This window comes from Scardinius erythrophthalmus (assembly GCF_964197995.2).
Source record: "Scardinius erythrophthalmus genome assembly, chromosome: 9".
Lineage (NCBI taxonomy): Eukaryota > Metazoa > Chordata > Actinopteri > Cypriniformes > Leuciscidae > Scardinius > Scardinius erythrophthalmus.
This window is the reverse complement of record NC_138229.1, coordinates 34,200,868-34,220,041: the sequence shown is the minus strand read 5'-3', so window position 1 is coordinate 34,220,041 and position 19,174 is coordinate 34,200,868. Positions and strand designations below refer to the sequence as shown.

Here is a 19,174-nt window from a genome sequence, read left to right as displayed (position 1 = left end):
TTTTTCCAGCACCTTGTTGAATCTATGTCACAAAGAATTAAGGTAGTTCTGAAGTCAAAAGGGGGTTTAACCCGGTACTAGAAAGATGTACGTAAAAAAGTGGCAGTGAGTGTTTATGAACTGTGGGTACTTCAAATGAATTATTTACATGAAACAGAATTTCTATTAATATTTATAAATCTTTATAAATCAAATTCAGATTATTCCGATTCTGAATATGATCACATTTCAGTGGTTCCATTTCGAATGGAACTCAAAGCCATGGTTTGACGCACAGGCATGTTCTGTTGTCTAAAGCACGTGTTTACACACGCCAATCTGTGATTGGCTGAACATGATGACATAGTGACGCGGCGTAATACATTACTGAAACTATAAATAGACATGTCGCAGCATAGACATGCCAGCTTTTTTTACAGAAGCCGCTTGTGTTTGCAAAACAAACTGTCTTTGTGCGGGCCGGCACCACCAAAAGGGTTGTGCCCCCTCAGATCTGATTTGCATCAACCATCAATATTAGCATTTTTGTAATAAGAGAGTGCTGCCTGGTGGCTAATGGCTGGCAAGTGATGTCACACACATGGTTTCAGACACATATAATAAATAAATATGGCTTGGATGCTACAAAGACTAAAAGATGAAAACTAAAAGATGTTTGTCCAATCTACAATTGTAACATTCCTATCCACATCAGCTGTGGCAACCAGTGTTATGTGGTCTGCAGGGGATTTGTTTTGATGCTGATGGAAAGCGAAAGTTTATGACTCCTGTAATTGTAAAGTTATAAATTCTTGAATGCATTTTTTATACTGTTGCTCCGTGTGACTCTGAGGGTGAGGGTATTGACCTGACTGGCCAAGAGCTCCTTCAGACTCTCTCATCTCCTCGTTCATCTTGGCCAAACGTAACCTTAGAGTCGAAGGAAAGAAAAACAATATTTGAAGTTAGGATCCATCACACATTGGCATGATTTTTTTTTAATTTTTTATTCTTTGATTAAGAAGCAGGAATCAGTTTATGGTGTGAGACGTACAGAGTGACAATGTCTGCATTGGCGGCCTCCACTGCAATGGACAGCGGACTTCTGTTATCAGCATCCACAGTGTTTTGCTTGGCCCCTCGTTTTAGGAATAGACATACTTGACTGACACCACATCAACACAGGAAAAGACTGTTAGTTATTTTAATAAGATAAAATAAAAAATAAAAACATAGTAAATTAGGGCAGTCAATAGATTCAATGAATTAATCATGTAGTTTTTTATTTGTAGCTTTGTTTTTTATTTATTATATATTAGGGATGTAAAAAGTACCAGTACTTCAAGATCCAAATTTATAATGTAATAAAAATGTAATGTTACTGGGACTCCTGTCACTGCAGTCTCAAATGCAATGTCCGGTTTCACAGACAAGGCTTAAGCCTAGTCCCAGACTAAAATGCATGTTTGAGCTGTTTTAACTGAAAGCAACTTGCACTGACATATGGCAGTGCCTTTGTTTTGTCTCAAGAAACACACCATTAATGTTTTTTTTTTCTAAGGCATGTTAATAAAAGCTACTTAAATGTCCTAATTTAATAATAGACCTATTATTCGTGAAAATAATAAGCAGTAAACTGCAAAATTCAATTGTCTCATTACTCTCTGCATTTTAAAAATCTTTAGGATGCGAAAGATATGATATTAATTTGCGATATGTGCAAAAGTATGTATGAAAACGGCTCAAGGGCAGATTTTTTAGTGATACAACAAAACTTATGTGACAAAGCGGGTTTTTTTAAGGATGACCTTATTATGCACAACATTTTATAATGGGAACATTATAAACGGTAACATCTTTGTTGATCCTGGAACAACACTGCAGTCAACCAATCAGATTTGAGGGACAAGTTTACTGTTTGTCAAGTTTAGGCTTACAACCAGGGTTAGGTGTTTCTACATCAGTGTTATTCATCTGTCATTTCCCTCTAATTTTAGGAATTACTTATGGGTAGGGATATGGTTATGATTACATTTTCAGACAGGACTGTTGTTCCAGGATCAGAAAAATATGTTGACCCAGGAACTTTGCAAAATAAGGACGTGCATTATCATAGTTGCAAATAGTTGTGCTGTTTAATGTAGTTTAGTAAATAGGATGGTGTCATTTTTCAGGATTCTCTGATAAACAGAACATGCAAAGAACAGCATTTATTTGAAATCTTTTGTAACATTATCAATGTCTTTACTGTAATTTTTGATCAATTAAATGCATCTTTGCAGAATAAAAGTATACATTTTTCAAACATACAAAATCATAGTGATCCCAAACGTTTGAACAGTAATGTTTATATTTAACTTTTTAAATAAAAGAGTATGTAAATATTTAGCTGAGTGCCTTTAAAACATTTACTGCATTAACTATTGTACATCATAATTATATTTTTTTGTAGCTTTTGAAAAGTTATAGATCTATAACTACCCAGTATGACCCAGTATGGTGGCATGATGCAATGGTCCTCTGCCACGAACGTCCTGCTGGTCCACACTGGCAGCATTTTGAAGTAGGAACTCACAGGTGATCAGAGAACCCTGGACACACAAATATATAAAGACATATTCAGTAGAAGTTTAAGTTCATTAAAGTGTTTAACAGTACTTTAACCGAACTACTGCATGCAACTGCCTACAGATCCCTTTGGTCTAAATCATCTTTATGTATTGTCATTTGTCCCACAAGTACTGACCCCTTGTACGGCTTGTATTAGTGGAGTCCGATTGCTGTCTTCCCCATTGACCCAGTTGACATCAGCTCCATGAGCCAGTGCCTGCACCATGTCTGTAAGGCTGCAGGCACAGGACGCCCAGTACAGTAGACTACCAGCAGAGTAATCAGTCAGCTCAGTGAACACAGTAGGACGGTCTGCCTGATTCATGGGCATGGGTGACTCAGACTCTTGGAGCTCTGAAACACAATTACACAAAATATCAATGGTATTTTAAAAAGCATTGACTCTTGGCCCCGGAAATGTTGCCATTATGGAAAAAGCATTGACTTTTTGTAGTCACATTATTTGATAGATTTACCTCTACATAAATATACTTTTTTATAAATACAGGATACAGGATACATATGGACACTTTTTTAGTATAAACAAAAAAAGGTAGCACTTTATTTTACAGTCAAGTCACATTTATTTATATAGCGCTATACAACACATTGTTTTGGCAGATTATTAGCTTCAAAGCAACAAAAAAAGAGAATGAGGCCACCACTAGAGGCCCCCATTGCTTTTCTTGTTGGTTTTCCATCTCTGTTATTATGTTCGAGTATGAAGGTATGAGGTAGATGGCGGTATGGCAACACTGAGCATTGATTTAAACATGGGAATTGACAGTTAATCATGAAGGAATGAATGTGATGGATGAAGGTACAGAGGGAACTTTGAATAATGTTGGATGGCAGATAGTCAGTAGGAAAAAAAATTTCATGAAGGAAGCTCTACAGACATTAACACCATTACTGGAGCAAAAGTATTAAAGATTAAAAGATTACAATATGTGAGAAATGAAGTGAAAAAGTCTGTCGGTATTGATTCATTTTCAGGAGATCAAATTGCTGTCAGCGCTTCATTAATTGTTTCTATAGTGATATATTTTTCTTCCAAGTATTTTTCTGCTGCTGTTTAATTGTTTCTATAGTGATATATTTTTCTTCCAAGTATTTTTCTGCTGCTGTTTATGATCTTGATTCTTTCTGTTCTACTATATGTTTTGGCTGAGCAACTAATCACTTCTGCTATGAATATCAGGAACTGTGTTCACTATTAGAGATTTCTTTGTCACCCATATATGACTCCTCCACTAATTTTCAGGCATTCTAACTGTACTTAAATTGCCATTTTCAATTTAATTTCTTCTGCATATGAGATCACTTCTGTCACTTTAATGTTCTGAATCTTTACTGCTCTTTTCTTTACATCACATTCCTCATATGCAGCACTATGCCCCAAATAAAGATTTTAAAATGTAGGCTAAGTGTCACTTATTTAACAAGTATATTGTCAGCCTCACGTGTGTCTCAAGAGAGTGCAGAATTCAAGCGAAAAATTATGTTTTATAAACAAAGATTGGGAGGAGCACGTACAAATGGTCTATCTAATCAGCTCAAGATATATAGGCTATATATACACAGCCGACTCACCTAGTTACCTCAACAGTTTTCTGCATCTCTCCGCCACCCCGACTCACTCTTGGCTGGTTCCTATTCCCAGCCTGGGATATGGGGCAGCATTCTGGGTTTGGGCTAAAATCCAAGCTTGAATCTTTCATTTGAAAGCCACATTTTTAGCATCTGTAAAACCACATTTTTTCATCATAAAATATATCTAAATTACGACATGTGCTCTCAATGACACATGCAGAAAAGTTAGTTTACGCATTCACAATCTCAAGGCTAGATTATTGTAATGCTCTACTGGGTGGTTGCCCTGCATGCTTAACCCTCAGGTATTGTTCATTTGGGAGTCACACTTGTGTTGTCCGTGGTCAAAAGTGATCGATCACCTGAAATGCAACTTTTTTTCATTGTCAGTAAATGTAAATTATTTTTGTTCAATACTATTTTTTCTTTTGTATTTTGACATAATTTCATGGTACTAATTTTTCAAAGAAATGTTGAATTACTTCTCAATTAAAGCAGTATTTTATGTTAAACAATGCCTTTAAAATCTACGGAGCCCCTGAGGGGACCTTTGCAAAAAAATAAAATAATACGGACTATCGCGTGTGCACAAGAAACTTTTGTGTGCGCACGAGAAACTATCGTGTGCGCAAGAGTAACTTTCGCGTGCACACGCGTTACAATTTCCGGTTTGGTTATAGTGTCATTACTACAAATGTGGGAAAAGGGATGAGATGAGAGTGTGCTTGGAGCATGCCTCCAGAGATTTGTCTTATTATAGGGAGTTTGCATTTGAGATTGTTTGTGGACTGTGCTTTACTGTAAGAAAAAAAGCATGAATATCACATAAATGAATATCAGGTCCCACATCATGGATTACATAATCAGAGAGTATAGCCTATTTCTTTTCGTTTTGATTGTTTCGTTTAAAGACATTTCAAACTGTCTTCAGATGTATTTCTCATGTATGTGAGGCACACTGAGTTTCGGTTAATTTATGATGAGATGCGCTCCAGTTCACGTGCAATGCAAGTGACCGCGGCGCGCCTCCATGATTATATTGTCTGCTATATATTTGCTTTTCATTTATTAAATACAGGCAATTGGTTGATAAAATTGATTAAAATTAAGATACAATTTATACAAAACGAAATTCACTTTAAACAAAGGCTTTCTACAAAACAAAACTTAATGAAGTGGTCAAAATCATGTCTGACCCACTCCATGTCTCATATATTGCGCATCCTATCTTACTCGTGCTGTTCACTTTTCATAATCAACATAGGTGGAAAAATTATACATTAAACTATACAAACTAAATGCGCTTATTTAATGGCTACAACACATATAGTAGGCAGAGAGAGAATGAAGGGCGGCTTCCATCAAACTGACAGTTTTATTGCCCCCCTATAAAAAGGTTCCCACGCCTAGCCCCGTCCCTTTCTACCCCCTCCCTCCCACCTCCGGACAGGTCATGTGACCGTGGGAATTTTCCCACGGTTCCCTTCCCTACAAACATCCCTACAAACATCCACACCCCTCCCCACTTCTGTACAGGTCATGTGACCGTGGGAAAATTCTCCCACGATCCAAATTTGAAGTCGTATTTTCACAATCAGATATAAAAAGACTTTAAAACAATGTATATCATTAAAATACAACGGGTGGTACACACACACACACACACACACACACACACACACACACACACACACAACCACACACACATTTGTAAAATGTAAAAATGTAAAAAAAATTGAATTGCAACCATGTTCTAGTATTAAAATTATATCAAGCAAATAGTTCTATTTTCTAACATACATTTAAAGAAAAGTTGTACTTTCACAATTGCATAGTGTTTAAAGGTGTAAAATGTTGTATAAAGTTAAAATACACATGTCTTTAGCGTTCATACATTTGTAAAATGTTAAAACATTAATGAAAAAGTTTAAATTGCATTTTCTTAAAGGGGTCATATAATGGTACATGCACTTTTACAAGTTGATTGTACTGAAATGTGTGTTGGTAGTGCCTGTACACAACCATCATTAAATGATAAAAATCCATCCAGTGTTTTTTTTTTTTAAATCTTCTTATATGTTTCCCCCTCTCCTGAATCAAGCTGTTCAATTTTGTGATGTCACAAAATCGACGCCCCTCCCACAATGGTTGATTGACAGCAGTTTCAACACAGACCCGCCCTCGTGAGCGAGCTGTCAATCATAGCCCGCGCCAACCGGCGCGTTCATTGCTGATAGCTGGAGCAGAATGGCGTCTAAGCGATTGTGGTGTTCTTGGGTGTAATAACAAACACAGCAGTCATTTTGATGTTCCTAAATCCGAACCTCTGAAGACGCAGTGGCTGAGTTTGTTTTCGAAGGGAATATTCCCCACAACGTCAATGCTTTCATGTTTGCGCGAATCATTTCACTAGACTGCTTTACTGGAAGAAAACAAAACTAGAGGTATTTCGCATTTCATGGAAAGAGAGCTCGATTGCATACAGAGAGGCTTTAAAAGCTGCTAGATCTGCTTATTTTTCAACCCTATTAGAAGAAAATAAACATAATCCTAGGTATTTATTTGAAACAGTGGCTAAACTAACGAAAAAGAAAGCTTCAAACACAGAAGTGTCCAAGCAGCACAGCAGTAATGACTTTATGAACTTCTTCACTTATAAGATTGATAATATCAGGGAGAAAATTATAACTATGCAACCGTCTACTACAGTATCGCATCAGGCAGTGCATTGTAGTCTCCCTGAAGAAAAATTTGATTCATTCGTTGCTATAGGAGAGGAAGAATTTACTAAACTCGTTAAATCATCTAAATCGACAACATGTATGTTAGACCCTATACCGACTAAGCTACTGAAAGAGATGCTTCCAGAGGTCATAGATCCTCTTCTTAATATCATTAATTCGTCTTTGTCTCTAGGATACGTACCAAAAAACTTTAAGCTGGCTATGATTAAACCGCTTGTTAAAAAAACGCAACTTGATCCTTCAGAATTAGTCAATTACAGGCCGATCTCGAATCTACCTTTTCTGTCAAAGATACTAGAAAAGGCAGTATCTTCACAACTGTGTTCCTTTCTAGAAAGAAATGATATCTGCGAGGATTTTCAGTCCGGATTTAGACCATACCATAGTACTGAGACTGCACTCGTTGGAGTCACAAATGATTTGCTCTTATCATCCGATCGTGGTTGTATCTCGCTATTAGTGTTACTCGATCTTAGTGCTGCGTTTGACACCATCGACCACAACATTCTTTTAAATAGACTAGAAAACTATTTTGGCATTAGTGGAATTGCACTAGCATGGTTTAAATCATACTTATGTTACGTTATCAGTTTGTAGCAGTAAATGAAGAGATGTCTCATCGATCACAATTTCAGTATGGCGTACCACAAGGCTCAGTACTAGGACCGCTGCTGTTCACTCTGTACATGCTACCATTAGGAGATATCATTAGGAAACATGGAATTAGCTTCCACTGTTATGCCGACGATACTCAGCTCTATATTTCTTCAAAACCTAACGAAATTTACCAATTCACTAAATTAACAGAATGCATAGCTGATATAAAAAATTGGATGACTCGTAATTTCCTACTTCTAAATTCTGAAAAAACAGAGATTCTAATTATTGGACAAAAAACGTCCTCACGTAATAACCTAGAATACTGTCTAACACTTGATGGCTGCTCTGTTAAGTCTTAGTCGTCAGTTAGGAACCTGGGTGTGCTCTTTGATACCAATCTTTCATTTGAAAGTCACGTGTCTAGTATCTGTAAAACCACATTTTTCCATCTTAAAAATATATTAAAATTACGTCATATGCTCTCATTGACAAATGCGGAACAATTAGTTCATGCATTCATGACATCAAGGCTAGATTATTGTAATGCTCTACTGGGTGGTTGCCCTGCACGCTTAATAAACAAACTACAGCTAGTTCAAAACGCAGCAGCTCGAGTTCTTACTAGAACCAGGAAGTATGACCATATTAGCCCAGTTCTGTCAAAACTGCACTGGCTCCCTATTAAACATCGCATCAATTTTAAAATATTGCTGATTACTTACAAAGCACTAAATGGTTTAGCTCCGCAGTACTTGAGCGAGCTCTTAACGCATTATACTCCTTCACGTCTATTGCGATCTCAAAATTCCGGCCAGTTGATAATACCTAGAATATCAAAATCGACTGCTGGCGGTAGATCCTTCTCCTATTTAGCACCAAAACTTTGGAACAGTCTTCGTAACATTGTCCGGGAAGCAGACACACTCTGTCAGTTTAAATCTAGATTAAAGACACATCTCTTTGATCTAGCATTCACATAATACATTATAGACTTCTATAATTCAATATTAGGCTGCATAGATTAGGTCAGCTGGAACCGGGAACACTTCCCATAAATCCTGATGTACTTGTTACATCATGAGAAGAATGGCATCTACGCTAATTTTAGTGTCTGTGTTTATCCCGAGGTTTTCCCGCAGCCTGCCGGATCCAGGCCGTTTCCAGATCTGACGAAGGCCCTTCGCCTGGACCCGATGACAACGCAGTGCTGAAGTGCCAACTAGTCTCTCCCTATGGAGGATCCCTTTCCCACTCTACAGATAAAGCGTCGTCGGGAAAACTCAATTTGAACTCAATTCAAAATTCTGAATTAAAACTATAAGGAAACACCAGTAATTTGTTTAGGCTTGGTTTGTAGGGAATTCCAAACCTGCACACATATATTCAAACGCACATAACTATTGAACCCGTTCTTAATGCGCATCTGAACGTCATCAGCGTTTCTCACAGGATCGCGTTTAAAGTTTGTGTAGAGAGAATGGTGTCGTCTTGGCGGCCCCTAATTTAATAACAAATGATCGTTGCGACGGAAGCGAATCAACCAACTTTAGCTGGAAAATAACTTTATTAAAGAACCGCTATAAAGCCAAAACAATCTTACGATAAATTATACATTTATATGTGTAAAGCTGCTTTGAGACAATCTACATTGTTAAAAGCGCTATATAAATGAAGATGACTTGACTTGACTTACAAACGAGGGTCAGTATAAAGCTGGTTTCCCTTTGGAGGGAAATTTTACGACCCTTTGTGTTCTAGCAGGACATTTGCAATGTGTACTTTCATTGGGTGTTTAAGAAAAGAATCTTCAAGATCCTTATAATTCTAATGTGTTACAAAGTTAGCAAAATGTAATGTAAATGAACAAATTGGGAATGCAGATTGGAGTTTATCGAGGCCAAACACGCCACACATCTGATTTTGGTAAACCATAGTAAGCAACAAGGTCTGAAAGTCATGAGGTGGGAAGATTGGATACATGTCTACACATTTCTCAAGAGGTTATACATAGAATACTTATGATTAATAGGGTTTATCTCTCCTTCTCAGCGAGAATTAAGTGAGAGTCCCGTTTTGGTTGTATAATCAAATATATATCAAAGTATATACATAATGGTACATAAGCCAGTAAATCATTCACACAGTTTCTGGGATGTATGTTCATTTATAGATCAGTTTTTCTACGATTAAATGAACGCAGGAGACTCTGTTCTGATATCTGTGGATGAGTTAGTTACTTGTTAGCATTCCTAAGAGCCATAAAAACCATCCTATCTGATCGCAGCCATGGCAACCAGGGTAACTGAGATCTTCTTGCCCTGTTTTGGGGGCTGGGACACAGATTCCCCGAGTGAGTTCTAAATATCAGTTGTTAAACTATAACAAATATTCGTGTCTGACTTGTCTCAGTTGTTACACGTCTGACAGAAATAAAGTCAGTCTGGTTAGTAATAAGTGAAGCTGGTAATTCTTTTTCTGGAATTGTTTAATCCTCCTCTGCTGAGATTTGATTTCATCTTAGGCTGTGGTTGGAAGTCAGTTGTAGTTCTTGTGTTTCTGCTCATCTCTTTTTCTTTTCTCTTCTTTCCTTCACTAATTCTGCTTGTTAACAGTCTTATTAAGGCTGAAATGACTCCATATTTAATATACACAGATTTTGTGGCTCAGATAAGGTCCAGTTCTGGTTTATTTATTTGCTCTTGGCTGACATGTGGCATTGCTATGGCCTGCTTGTGGCCCAGATCTGGCAAACAGGAGTCAGCCACCCAAGGGCCGTCATTCCACGCTGCATGTGGGCCAGATCATCTTTCCACTTGTGCCAGATGTGGGCCGGATCTGGGACATCAAAATGTTGCTATGTGGGGTACCCCTTCCTTGATGTCCATGTTTTTACTGCACATTGTGGCTGAAATATTGATTTTATTTTCCGGATTGGCAAAAACTTGCTATTGTGTTACAGTCACATATATATTGATATATATTTTGCTCTCTTGATATCTTAGAGTGTCACCCCTTCATTGCGGTACAGTTTTCTGCACTGTGGATGATTTGTAGATTGTACACACAAAATACTCTCTGTATTTTCATTTTTTTTTGCGTATTTCCCATTCATTTCCTATGGTGGTCAAACAAAACAAGTGTTGAATATTTTTTACGACCATTAAGCTTTTATCAAATTAAGTCCACAATTGTTTTTGTGGTCACATAGCGAGTGCCATAAAAGTAATCAAGTTTTGTACCATTCCGTTGAAGTAGCGATTTTTAAAGGAGTCATAACCTAGTATTACCTTGGATACCTACTGCTGTATTATAGTCTTTCAGGCCCTTCTAAAAAAGAAAAGTGGAAAAAAAATAAACACAGAGCTCCTCAGACCCTTATTTCTGAAGACATTATTGTCTCGCGAGATCTGATGCGATATTTTGGCTGTCGTGGACGGTCATTTTAATAATGCAAATGAGGGGCGCGTTGATTGGTGGCAGGAAGGAGGGGGGTTGACACCGCAGGTAACGCTTAAGCATATCATTCCAAAATGACATCATGGCGCAAGTTATGAATTAACCCGACCTGGCCGGCCCGACCCGACCCGACCGGCTTCCCGGCCAGTGTATAAGCGTTAGGCAATCAATATACAATAGCCGAATTCATGATGATCTCAGTCATTTGTTGTTTGCAAAGTAGCCATTCCCCATGTTTACCTCAAAGCTAATACTCCCGCCAGTGTTGTGCCTGAACGCGTTCATTGAACGATAGTTCATGAACTCGTTCATATTTTGGGCGAAAGTGAACTGAACGTACCGCATTACTGCCTGATGAACGTTACTGTGAACTCGTTCATTCTGGTGTCTGTGAACGCCACGCTCTCTCAGTTTAACTTCGTTCAGTAGGATGCCAGATTTCTATAAAGCCTTCCAGGCGAAAACCCACCTAAAACACACCGTAAACCGCCCTTAATATGTAGCGGAAAAAACACCCAATCTGGCAACACCAGCCACCAGTGTCCACTGACTCTCTTTTCGAGTCATTTCGTTCATTTAAGGGGCTTTAAATGTTACTATTAACTGGCAAATTCCCCGAACACATCCACCTACGCAATCTTGATCATATTCTGAATTAAGAAATCATTATAATGCAGTCAAAAATCGTTTACAGGGAACATAAATAATTACTTCACCTCGAGTCTTTCATGAACGACTCATCACTTACGTTACAAATCAAAACAAAAAGCAGCAAGGAGGTGTATAAGCGTTAGGCAATCAATATACAATAGCCGAATTCATGATGATCTCAGTCATTTGTTGTTTGCAAAGTAACGTTAGCAGCCATTCCCCATGTTTACCTCGAAGCTAAGGGCCAGTCTCATTTCTCTGTCTTACCCCTTCCCCTTCCCCTACCCCTTTGTCTGCGTCTTCCCCTTGCCCTTCGATACCGAGTGAAGGGGGGTAGGGGGAAGAACGTTTCTCTAAGAAATGAGACACCACTCGATTACCGTTTGCGTCATCTTCCCTTTCCGCTAGCTGGCTGCTACATCAACAGAGGCGATACGCGTTGACATAAACAAACGAAGATGCCGTCGTCTCGGGTTGTGATATCGATTGCCTGGTCTCTCTTTATCTTTGCACGCTTGTGTGCCATCAGTCAAAGACATTGTTTCATTGTATTTAACAGCGGCGCCGGCGACACCATAAGCAAAACATAAGCAAAACATTAGCAAACGGCAAATAGCGCATAGCTGCTAGCTAGCGGCTAACTAGTGATTCAAAACAAAAACATTACAATTAAAACCACTTGAACGTTTTATTAAAGGTATCATAAAACACGAGTGTCATTAAACTGCTGAAAATACATACATTTGTGCGACTCACTTCTGAGAAATTCCTACCCCTCTCTTTCAAGTGTGGTCCTCCGCAGACTTTGTTTTAAGGGCTATGTAGCCCTACGCCTTGGCCCTAGCCCTTAATCAAAATGAGAATTGGGACGCCACTTCCCCTCACATGAACGCGCAAAACCGAGGGGAAGGGATAAGAGTAAGGGGTAAGACAGAGAAATGAGACGCAGCCTAATACTCCCGCTAGCATACAATAGCCGCATTAGCAGTTAGCTGCTGTTTGTTACACACAGTAGAGCAATAAAAACTCAGTCTTACCGTTTCAATTTCAGGCAAGTCTCTGATGGTTGGAATTGCACCTTTTTCCAAACAGCTTCGAGGCCAACTTCGCCTGATATTGCCCCAAATTTGTGTATGATTCCTGTGTGAAATGTTTAGCGCAGACTCCTAACGATAAGCCAGTTGAAAGGGTTGTTGGGACAGCGTCATTAAAAATGAATTTCATCCACTGGTCCCTGATAGTTTGGTCCGTTTTTGGTAGAGAAAACACATTTACATGTTGTTTGTGGCAGTCAACCACAGAGCAACTCAGGTGTGTACTCGTTTCTGCATCTTTCTCGACTGAACTGAATATGAGGGGGAGAGGGGCGGGCTTCCTGCGGCATAGGTTTGCGGTGTCCATATATGGTATATCCTGCCCCGTCATGACGTCAAGACGGGGCTGAAATCAAAATCTCGTATTTGAGTGCACGTGCACGCGCGCTGGTTTATTTATCCTGAGGTAAACAAACGCTTCACTTTTAAATATCGGCTTCCCGGCCAGTGTATAATTGTTAGGCAATCATAACATACATTGATTCTCGTGGAAAAGTAAAAATTGCAGGTTATGACTCCTTTAAAATTTGACCGAACAACAGAGATATACAAACTCCAGCTAGTCCAAAATAGATAGAGTTCTTACTAGAACCAGGAAGTACGACCATGTTAGCCCGTTTCTGTCAACATCACATGCATTTTAAAATCTTGCTTATTACTTAAAAGGCACTAAATGCTTTAGCGAGCTCTTAACGCATTATAGTCCTTCACGTGTATTGCAATCTCAAAATTTTGGCCAGTTGATAATACCTAGAATATCAAAATCAACTGCAGGCAGTAGATCTTTTTCCTAATTAGCACCCAAAAAGTCTTCCCAGCCTAGTGTGGGAAGCAGACACACTCTGTCAGTTTAAATCTGGACTAAAAACACATATCTTTAACCTGGCATACAGATAACACCATCACATTTCTATAATTCACATCCATTAAAGGATTGTTATAGGCTGCATAAATTAGGTCAACTGAAAACACTTCCCATAACACCCGATGTACTTGTTACATCCTAAGAAGAATCGCATCTGCTTAAATATTAGTCCCTCTGGTTATCCTGAGGTTACCGTAATCAGCCATATCTTGATTTGTACCTAGACACAACCACAATTCAGCCCTGAATAGAGATCCTGTCAACTAGACAATCCCCTGTTCAGGCCTTGACACGACAGCCATTGACACAGATCACAAGAACCAGACAAGTCCTCTGCACAGACCTATGACCAGCTTCAGCTCCATACTGGAATGATGAATCCGATCTTCAAGCAAAAGGAACTGGATGAAATATATGCTATAGATCCACAGTTTGATTTTTGACTTGTGATGCAGCCTGAATCATAATCACACCGTGTTCATTCATTTGCCAGAGGAGAACAGGACCCCTGACTGAGCATGTTTTCTCCAAAAGTGTTTTTTCCATTCGGTCACCTGATAGAGTTTGGGTTCTGGCTTGCTAAATATTCAACAATATTATTGTTTTGACTGCACTGATACTATTGGATGAGATCCAAACTGAGCTGGGTGATGACGTCACTTTTTTCTGCAGAACTGCTTTATATATAAAATGAACTAATTTAATAATTGATGATCCTTACAATGGAACTGAATCAACACTGACTTAAGCTGACTTAAGCTAAACAATGACACTATTTCCTTTTCGAGCTGCTGTACAGCTGAAATGAACTCCATTTGCATAATTGAATAATTTTCCAGTTAACACTGCAAAGCTGCTTTGAAACAATCTTTATTGAATAAAGCTCTACTACAGTATACAAATAAAAGTGACTTGACAGGTAGTGCTGGGCGATTTTGAAACGCTGTTTCATGAAGCTTTAAAACATTTACAAATCTTTTGTTTCGATCAGTGGTTCGCAGCATGTATCAAACTTCCAGATTTCAGTAAAAGAGGCCTCGTTATGCCATAACTGTATCGAAACGTTTTGAAATTTCAATGGTTTAGCACTGGTGGGCAATCTCTGTAAACCCATGAATCATGCGGATTCACTGAGATTGACCCCCAGCAGCGAACCATTGAAGTGTCTATGGATCATTTCCCTCTCGCCTGTTCCCTCTCTCTTATTACTCTGCCCATATCTACTCTGTCTGAACACTGCTTCAGTGCCAGAGTGTTTTGTGCTTCAAGAGCTGGTCCAGAGTGATCTCTGGTTATTGACTTCTTTCCTGGCCCTGACCTTACTCTTGGGTTTGTCCTCTGGACTGACCTCCTGGCTCCAACTTTAGCCTGGTCCTGATATGGTCCTGGTCCTGACTCAGTGGCCTGCAGGCTCATTTGCCTTTTGTTTCTGACTTAACCCCCTGGGGTCGGCGGTATCGCCGGCGATACCAGCTCGCTTTTTTTCTTATCAGTTCAAAAGAAATAAATTTTGCTCTTTTGACTTTGATATTACAAACACGTTTCATACATCAATCGATTCTGTTAAATGTGTATTATTTTTGTGTATACTCACAATAAAAACAAAGTGTTGTGCTTTTTGCCAAATAAAGAAAAATAAACGTGATGCGAGTTCTGCCTTCTCTCTGTCAGTTAAGTCCATTCTGAAACGCGTCCGAAAATGAACTGTAACTCAGCGAATCAGTCAAACTCAGTCAAACAGGCATACAGACACACAGGCATGAAGCTTGAATTCTCTTCTTTTAAATGAAGTAATTTATATAAAAAATAAATATTCTCATCTTGTGAAATCTGTATTAAAAGAGAGCGATTCCAGTCGAGCTCATTAGAGCTCATTCAAATGTAATGTGACCACGCCCCGGAGAGCGCACGCTATTCAAACGCAAATTCTGAGAACCATTTCAGACCTGTGAAACGCCTACATCAGCGCGCCGCGAGTGAGGCATAATAGCCTACCTAATAATCCTGGAGAAAAGTTTCCTCAGAACAGTGCTGATATGAGGAGCAATAGATCCCGCTGAGGAGTGAGGTAGGCTAAGTTATCTTTTCTCAAGTATAAGCAACGTATTAAACTGCAAATTAACATTTATATGCCCTAAGATTTTATAAAAACAACGTTACAGTCAGGCGAAATATGAAAGACAACATTTTGTTGACTAGATTTGGGTACAGTTTTTACTGTAGAATATACTGCCACATCAAATAAGCTTTTGTTTAGCAATTTCTGCTCATATGTTCTATATATATATATATATATATATATATTAGGGCCGGGACTTTAACGCGTTAATTAAGATTAATTAATTACACAAAAGATAACGCGTAAAAAAAAATTCCGCATTTTTAATAACTTATTTTTGCACCACGGAACGTTTCTCACTGGATGAGTTTCGGCGGACCGATTATACTGGAGCACCAACTAGCGTTCATGACTTCAGACAACAACAAACCACAGTGAACATGAACGAAGAAGCAGACGAGACCGCTTTGGTTGGCCCCTTGGAGGGGAAATTTTGTTATAAAAAAACGAACGGATGGAAGCGTCGATAAGAGCATGGTTGTGTGCAAGCTATGCAACAAGGAATTCGCATATCACCGCAGCACATCGAGCCTCAAGTATCACATCAACGCAAAACATATAGCAGCTAGCGTGGACGTTAGCCCGACTCCGAGTGCCCACACCCAACCCACACTCCACCAGATGACTGGTTTAAGGACCAGGGTAACTAAGTCCACTTCTGAAAAAATAACCATCGGCCTGGCTTACTGGATTGCACTCGACTGTAGACCACTTGGAGTGGTAGAAGATAAGGGCCTGCAAAATGTACTACAGATTGCGTCGTCTGACACAACATATGAGCTGCCATCCAGAAAGACAGTGACAAAAAGAGTCCAGCAGCTTTATGACAATGAAAAGGAAGATAAAGAGAATTTATTGGAGAAAGCCGAGTTTGTTGCCCTGACTGGGGATCATTGGACCTCGGTAAGCAATTCAAATTACTTCGGTGTGACGGCACACTTTATTGACGTCAAGTGGCGTCTTCACTCATTTGCCTTAACTATCCAGAAGACCACCACTAGGCACTTTGCTGAAAACGTGGCAGGAGATTTTGAGTCTGTGGCAGAGGCCTGGGAAATCAAACAAAAAGTCACCACAATCGGAACAGACAGTGCCCGAACCATGATCGCTGCAATGAGACAGCTCACATTCCAGCACATGCCATGTATTGCTCACGTGTTGCAGAGGACCATAACAGTTTGCCTTGCTGACAGCGGGTTCACAGCCACATTGGCAAGATGCCGTAAAATAGTGGGCATTTTAAACATAGCCCCTCAAACACAGAGGAACTGCACAAGGAGCAAACACAACTAGAACAAGACAAAGAGCCACTGATACAGGATGTTTCCACAAGGTGGAATTCGACACTGTTTATGATCTCTCGTCTGCTCCAGAACCAAGAGGCTGTGAAGAATACTCTAGCCAAACAGAAGCACAATCTCACCATGTTAACTACAGCAGAGTGGGACAGACTGCAGAGGCTTGAGACCCTCCTTAAACCATGCAGGTAAACACCCACCAACTGTTTTTAAATGTATTGTACTACTGAATATCAATATCACTATGACTATAGTATAAAGTTGCTACTGTTTTTAATCTACTATTAATTGGCACAATAATGAATCACTTTCCTAAACTATCCTCTGCAGATATGTGACTGAGCTCCTTGGGGGTGAGACTTATGTCTCGTGCTCTGTTGTGTTGCCTGCTCTCCGCCACCTGACCCACACCATGGAGGTCTCAGATGATGACCCAGCCTATGTGTTGAGGTTCAAGGGTGACTTTAAAAAGGACCTGTCTCAACGCCAAGATACACTCAACCATGGATGGCTCAGGGTGGCTACAGCACTCGACCCACGCTTTAAGGTAACATGTGTAATGGTCTTCTTTGTTTTTCTTTTCTCTTTCTTTTTGACCCCCAACTTTCTGCCCTGGCCCGCAAGTATCTAGGCAGCCCTGCCACTTCTGTCCCTTGCGAGAGACTTTTCTCACTGGCAGGTAACGTAGTTCAAAAGAAAAGGGCAGCCTTGAGCTCTGAAAATGTGAACAAGCTAGTTTGTCTCAGCAACTGGCTGAAAGAGAAGTATAAGAAATAGTCATAGAGGTATCCTGAGGCCAATGGGGTTGTTGTTACTGAAATGTTGATCAAACAGTGGTCTAAGCAACAGAGAGATTTATTTTTCATCAGGATATTGGAAGAATGGGGACTGAGGTCAATCACTGGCACTTTTTTTTTTTTTTTTTTTTTTTTTTTTAAATGGTACACTTTATGTTGATCTATGTATTATGTTGTTGGTGCAACTGGCACTTTATGTTGAACTCTTTATTGTTTTGGCCAAGGTTATTGAGAGTTGGACTTAGTCTGTTATGGCCTCTGAAGCAACAGAGAGATGTTTTCTAATAGTCAGGATTTCCAATGTTCTGAATGTACTTGACAGTATTGTGTTTTACTTAAAAAAACATAGTTTACAGAAGGTGCCAGCACCTATAAGCTACCTGAATTTCTGAAATGTACTATTTCTAAATTGTTTCTAAATATGCTATTGCTACACTTAATGGCACAAATTGCACTGGTCTGTTGGACTTGGTTGAACAAAAATAAACAATATTTTGTTGCTTAAGCTTATGTATTCAGTCATTATTCAATGGTATGCTAAAAATCCATGTGAAAAAAAAATACTTCTCACTGTTCTCAGGTCAAATATTTATATGCAATTAAAATGCGATTAATTTCGATTAATTAATTAATTACAAAGCCTAATTACAAATTAATTAGATTATTTTTTTTAATCGAGTCCCGGCCCTAATATATATATATTGTAACAACAATGACTTATGTTAGGGAATTAATTAGCTCAAATTAGCCTTAATGTGAATATGCATATGTTGCTTACATGAATTAAAGAATTACCAAATAGGGAATTGGTCAAAACCTCGGCTTATATCAGCGATTACACAATTACTTGTAGTACTCCCTGATATAGACGGGTAGAATAGGTTCAATTTGGGGAAATTGTAGGTATAAGTTGGAGAATGTTCATTTATTGTACGAACTGTATGTCCAGCACACAAAAGGTACAATATCTGAACGGAAATCTCACGTCTTTAACACTGATAGACAATTTCTTTTCTGTGGCCACAAGAAAATAACTTATCTTAGTGTTTTAGACCATTTGAGATTTCTTTCAATAGTAAAATTTATCGTAGAGCGTTAAGAGGTAAAGATCTGCACTACTCAGGGACTCAGTATTGAAACAAACAGGAAAACTTAATTCAAATGATTTAACAAAGTTTATTCAAACGAGCTACTGGTTACATATACTAATTTTAAATCACACAGGAGTAAATATGCATAAACAAAACAATATACGATCGCAAATAAGGAATATAACAAAATAAACGTAAGATCAAAGGTTAGAGTAGGGGAAGAAAAGGGAGAATATAAGAGAGAGAGAGAGAGAGAGAGAGAGAGAGAGAGAGAGAG

The 19,174-nt window shown here is 38.9% G+C and overlaps 1 protein-coding gene across 1 annotated transcript in view; it reads right to left on the bottom strand.

The window, feature by feature from the left end:
* Nucleotides 1–758: 758 nt before the first annotated feature.
* The window catches only part of acap2a (ArfGAP with coiled-coil, ankyrin repeat and PH domains 2a), a gene marked incomplete at both ends in the record, with an annotated part of 121,371 nt that continues 102,955 nt past the window's right edge, over nt 759–19,174 (bottom strand). The window contains 4 exons of the mRNA XM_081374560.1: nt 759–909; nt 1,034–1,144; nt 2,461–2,570; nt 2,726–2,943. Coding sequence (XP_081230686.1) covers nt 759–909; nt 1,034–1,144; nt 2,461–2,570; nt 2,726–2,943 — 590 coding nt within the window. The remainder of the gene's footprint in view (nt 910–1,033; nt 1,145–2,460; nt 2,571–2,725; nt 2,944–19,174) is intronic.